The 6,000-nt window shown below is 42.0% G+C and overlaps 1 protein-coding gene across 4 annotated transcripts in view; it reads right to left on the bottom strand.

The window, feature by feature from the left end:
* Positions 1-358: 358 nt before the first annotated feature.
* MRPS28 (mitochondrial ribosomal protein S28) overlaps positions 359-6,000 on the bottom strand; it is a 158,057-nt gene continuing 152,415 nt past the window's right edge. For 3 of the 4 annotated variants that reach the window (XR_016308159.1, XM_089661008.1, XM_089661007.1), the window contains one exon: positions 359-571. Coding sequence is in view for 2 of the 4 variants with exons in the window: in XM_089661007.1 (XP_089517133.1) it covers positions 427-571 (145 nt within the window). In the remaining 2 variants the exon portion in view is untranslated. Of the gene's footprint in view, positions 572-2,666; positions 2,772-2,872; positions 2,967-6,000 lie in introns of all 4 variants that reach the window. The other variant, XR_016308158.1, reaches the window with a different exon arrangement.

Below are 6,000 nucleotides of genomic sequence, written 5' to 3'. Positions count from 1 at the left end.
ATAGGATTTGGAACCATGTGCTCAAGCCAAAAGGGGCACTAAGCGAATTGTTCTGTTGGAGAAGAATGAAACAGTCTGGAAGATCCTGGATCCTAGAAGAAAACTCCATCATAAAGATCCAAGTTAAGTAACTGTTTAATTTATGCCCATCACATATATTGTACATGCTTATTTGCAAGGAAGATAGTCAGCTTGTGTATGTTGTTGGCATATTTGTTATACTTTGCATACTATGAATTGTTTTCCCTGCAGTTGCATGTGCACCCTGTTTAGTAAAAGTAAATCTTAATAAGCTGCAGAGGTTTTGATTGATTCCTTGGATTGTACCGCTAAGAACCTTAATAGACACGAAGCAAAACACAGCTACAAATATTTAATTCCACAGACACGCTTTCAACAGGAAACATTTGTAACACTTTTTTATTTCTACTCTTGTGTTGTCTGCTGCAGTATCCCTAATAGAACAGCATCTGCTTCAAGCAAAGTTGTATCTGTAACGGCTCCTAGGAATCTCGACGTCAACTCCAAGTCAACAATCTTCAGGCGCACTTTAGTCCCTTTTTGGTATTTTCTGTAAAAGACAATAAAGGGAATCAATAGATATTACACTGAAAAACTGAGGGAAGTTAACATTTAAATAATGACAACCTTAACGTGAACTCCAGGCTATTGTCTCAATATACCACTGAAACACATATCATAGAGCCCTTTTACCTTTCCTATTTCCTTCCTTCTAGGCATGATAAATACATACCCTATGAGACAGCAGTCAGCCTGGGGACCTGACGTTTCTCTACTGCAGGTAAACAAAACAGCCAGGTCACCTCCCCACCCCTCAGTCTCATTTGACAGGCAGCATCCACCTTATAGACATCTAGTGCTACCTCTCCCTCTCCCAGTATAAGTGTGCTGTGCAGGATATTACAATAAGCTGATGCCAGGTAAAATTCAGATACTTACACAAGTTCCAATTTTTTGTATTGGAATTATATGGAAAAATGAAAAAGTACTTTAGTCACTCTACTGTCAAGTATATAGGGGCAGTATACCAAACAGAGAAAACCCCCATCTAAAATGTGAAATTCAGTGCAGAATATAATATCTGCCAAAAAGTACTTAAAGGGTAAATGTCTTTATAACAAAAAGGTTCTCATATGATATCTACAAAACCTGATCACATATAAATTATACCTGGGCAGACCATTCATCATCTATGCATGTACAAGTACTGCTCAGCTTCAGGCTGTAAATATTAACCGGACACGGGCAAGCTGCAGAATTGTGAGGTGGGGCAAGGTCTGCTCTAATGAATTTCTACTGACGTGATAGTGTAAGCACTATGGGAGGGTTACTTCTAAATACACTTTTTCTGCTGATGCTCTTCTTGTATGATTCTACTTATTCTATAAAGCACCAGTCCACCCAAAATCAATATTACAGATTGTTGTAGATGATAGAAACTATTTGGTCTCAGAAATTCTCATGATAAGATATCTCTGGTGACTTGAGTTGTTCCCCAGTCTGCACACCTGTTGTAGCAATTACAATACAAAAGGGTTTTACTTTCCTTGATGGATTTTTCATTTATACTGTGGTGAATGCAACAAGAAGTGCACACACACATGTGATAGGAAGAGGTAGACTCCAAGGTGGGTGGGAGTAGAGTCAAATAGCTTGGCAGGGAAATCTGGCTACTTTGGTCCCCAAATGTAATATGCAGGCTGTGAGTGACTCAGCCCATTAGTCTCTACCCAAAACCGAAATATCACTTCTGAGTGGGCTGACCCTCAGCACTTCCAGAAATCCACTAGCTTTGCAGTTAGTCACTGCTATAATTGGCGGTTTAGCTTTCTGCCTGTAAAGAAGTTAACACAAAAACTTGCAGTTCTCCATGGAATGTTAAATTGCTGCATGCTACACAAGAAGGTGATGAGCAACAAAGACAGGGTTGCCACCTTTTACAAACACAGAGTCATGCATTAGATTTAATAAAGAGGGGATATTTTGTATGGCAAAAAAAGACTACAGAGGACCTTAACTGATTGTTACTAATACTACCACAACTATTATTTCCCACAGCTAAGTACAGGCAAGTTGCCAGCATCTAAATTGTTGCCACAATGATTTTACATTCCAGACAAGTGCCTTGCGATCCAAATATTTCTCGGGTTTCTAAAGGGTCTTTCTAAGCAAAATGGACAAAACAGCCATGAGTAGATGCTGCTGGGCATGACCACCCAACAACTTAAAGCATCTCTTTAGATCCACCTGCTGTAACCAGATCTCTCTCTTTCTGGTGATTTTTTTCATTTTAAACAATAAAGAAAATAGCAGGAACCTTAAGGTTATAGGAAGAGGACCGAGACTCAGCAAAGTAGTGAGATCCTGGATTAAACACCCAAGAAGGTGGATGTTGCTTGAGACCATAGGCCCCAACCAAAACAAGTCCAAGTGCATATACCGTACTTACCAAATGTTATACACATACATGCCTTTCTAACTGGTTTCAACAGTGAGCATCTGATTAACGTAAACCAATAGAATTTTAGATTTTTTTCATAATAACATTGCATGGTGAAAAGGAGCCATTAAATAGCTTTATATAAAAAATATCTGAACATTAAAGTGTATCTAAACCCAAAGAAACAAATTCTATTGTAGCTTACCGATTCTTCGATGATGTGCCTGCATTTCTTTTTCCCAATTTTTCCCTTTATTTTTACCTGGTAATGCTTCGAATTAAACGCCATTCCACTCTCACTGTACTGCATCTACAGGAGCCAGAAACCAAAAATGCAGCTTACCAATCATTAAATGTGGTGGATGCATTTGTTTTCCTTTTTAGGATTCTCCTCCCCCCCCCCATTTTTACCTGATGATATGGCCAGTAACACCTCCTGTATTAGAGTGTCCCCACTCTGGATGAAGGAGAACAGGGGGAGCCTTTGGAAAGCAGCATTGTCGGTCTGTTGAAAGGGGAGTATTAGATGTACTAGCAGATTTAGGTATACTCACAAAATTAAGGTGAATTCCAGATCACAGGTTTTAAAATGAATAAATAAAAGCTGATCATTGTAAGCACCATTGTCAATGACGAATGGCTGGTCCCATCCCTGCAACTGCTAAATCCTCTCCACAAGAGAGCTTGCTCTTTTGAAAAACAACAGACCTACTGGCTGGATCAGCAGGTGAAAATAAGGGGGAAAACCCTAAGAATGAAAACTATCGCAGCCATCACATCGAAGAATTGTGAACCTGCAATATAATAAATGTTTGGTTTTAATGTTAAGTTTGAGTTTAATACCATGTTAATGATTTCAAATAATGCTTTAGCAATGCTGACCAAGTCAGCTGCATACTTACAGTATACTGATGTGGAAATGATGTGGCGCTGCATGGGCACAGCACGTATTGTGTAAAATGAATTTGGTTCAAAGGTCTATTGACTGTTGTCTAATTCCCAATATGCAACAACTTTAGCCATTAAAATAATTGTTACTTACTATCCGGTAAACTTAGCCCAGGGCACAGTTTCACTATACTGATTTGTTCTTATATTTGACTATGCTGTAGTAATCCTCTAGATTTTCTACATGCATCACTGAACCTAATGTAATTATACTCTATGTGCTCCCACCCCCCCGCTGGCCTGAACGCCAACAGTTTACTGCAGAGAGCAAGACGTTCCCACCACGAGTGCTCTATCGTACATTTATATACAAGTTATTAACTTACAGGCCCAGTCAGGTCCATTTTCCTTCAATTGACTCAATTAACACAGCACTGTATTGTACTGGAGAACAATTATCCATGATGAGGATAATAACAAGGAAAACCTGGGAGTCTAAGTATCATAACTCCAGTGTCTTCAAAACCTTCATAAAGCCAAGCACAATACTGGAAATTTAGGCCTTATTTTATAAGGTAAAAAAACAGCCTGCTAGATGCAGGAACCCTTAGCATCTGCATGCAGCTTATTAGTTTTTTTTGTTAGTGTTTCTTTCTTTTATTTTCACTTAGTGATCCTGCCAGTAAGTCTTTTTTTCAACAGGACAAGTTGTCCTACAGATGTAGCAGTTAAAGGGTTGAGACAAACCATTTAACCTTGATAGGGGTACTTAAAATGATCAATGTTTATGTAAACCCTTCACCGCAAAAGGAAAAATGCTCGGGGGTGCACCCGTAAGAATTTTTCAAGCCTGGCGATGTCAAATGGAGTAAAGAAAGCATTTTTTTTTGCTACAAGAAAAAGGTGACAGAAAGAAAGAATGCTGGTATATAGGCAGCGGGAAGTGTTTAGGGGCAAATGTGGATAATTCCTCAGCATACATTGAATATACAAAGTCTACACACCCCTGTTAAAATGTCAGGTTTCTGTGATGTAAAAAAAATGAGACAAAGATAAATCATTTCAGAACTTTTTCAACCTTTAATGTAACCTATAAACTGTACAACAAACTGAAATCTTTTAGGTGGAGGGAAGTAAAAATAAAAAACTAAAATAATATGGTTGCATAAGTGTGCGCACCCTTAAACTAATACTTTGTTGAAGCACCTTTTCATGTGATTCCAGCACTCAGTCTTTTTGGGTATGAGTCACAAGCGACGCAATCGTGCGCTGGAGCGACTATGGCGCAAAACTAGATCCCAACAAGCGTTCACCCATTATAAATCCGCCTTCCTCACCTACACTTCCTCCCTCCACGCTGCCAAGCAAGCCTACTTTGTTACCCTCATTAATACCTTCTCCTCCAGTCCTCGCCGGCTCTTCTCTACTTTCAACTCTCTACTCTCTCCGCCTCCACCTCCACCCAGTACCTCACTCACCGCCCACGAGATTGCTAACCACTTCCAAAGCAAGATTGACGCAATTCGTAGGGACATCGCCACTGCTCAGACTTCCTCCCCACCTAGCATCCCTCACACGAAAACCCCCTCAACACCCCTCTCCTTCGACCTCGCCACTGTCCAGACCTCCATCCCACCCAACATTCCTCACACTAAAACCCCCTCAACACTCCACTCCTTCGACCCTGCTACCACTGAAGAGGTCACTAAGGTCTTCTCTGAAGCTCGCCTTACCACCTGCCCCCTTGACCCTGTCCCCACACAACTCCTACGATCACCCTTCTCCTCAATCCTACGCTCCCTCACTCACATCTTTAATCTCTCCCTCTCTACTGGCGCATTCCCCTCCCCTCTGAAGCACGCGCACATCTCTCCCATACTTAAAAAACCCTCCCTGGATACCACCGACCTAAACAACCTTAGACCCATCTCCCTGATGTCATTTACATCCAAACTCCTTGAGCGCTTAGTCTATAATCGCCTGAGTTCCCACCTCACCGACAACAACCTGCCTGACCCCCTACAGTCTGGCTTCCGTCCCCTACACTCCACCGAAAACGCCCTACTCAAACTCACCAACGACCTGCTAACCGCCAAAGCTAATGGCCACTACTCAGTGCTCCTACTCCTTAACCTCTCCGCGGCTTTCGACACGGTCGACCACCCCCTCTTCCTCAAAAAACTATACCTACTTGGCCTCAGAGACTCCGCTCTCTCCTGGCTCTCTTCCTATCTATCACAGCGCTCCTTCAGTGTTACCTATAATGCTGCCACCTCCCCCTCTCTGTTGGGGTCCCTCAAGGTTCTGTCCTCGGGCCCCTTTTCTTCTCCATCTACACCTCCTCCCTTGGCCAACTGATACACTCCCATGGCTTCAACTACCATCTCTACGCCTTCTGAACGACATATCAGATTGGATGCCACTCCACTTCCTCAAATTAAACCTTTACAAAACCGAGTTCCTAGTTTTTCCCCAAGCCCGCACCCCCCCCCCCCCCCCGACTTCTCCATCACGACCAACAATGCTACCATCAGCCCCACCCTGCAAGCCAGAGTACTAGGTGTCATTCTAGACTCCAATCTATCTTTCCAGCCCCAGGTCCAATCGCTGACAAATTCATGTAGACTCCACCTCCGCAACATCTCCAAAAT

Source organism: Staurois parvus, unplaced genomic scaffold (genome assembly GCF_062004578.1).
Source record: "Staurois parvus isolate SC_StPar_1 unplaced genomic scaffold, SC_StPar_1.0 ptg001302l, whole genome shotgun sequence".
Classification (NCBI taxonomy): domain Eukaryota; kingdom Metazoa; phylum Chordata; class Amphibia; order Anura; family Ranidae; genus Staurois; species Staurois parvus.
This window is presented reverse-complemented; position numbering and strand designations above follow the sequence as displayed.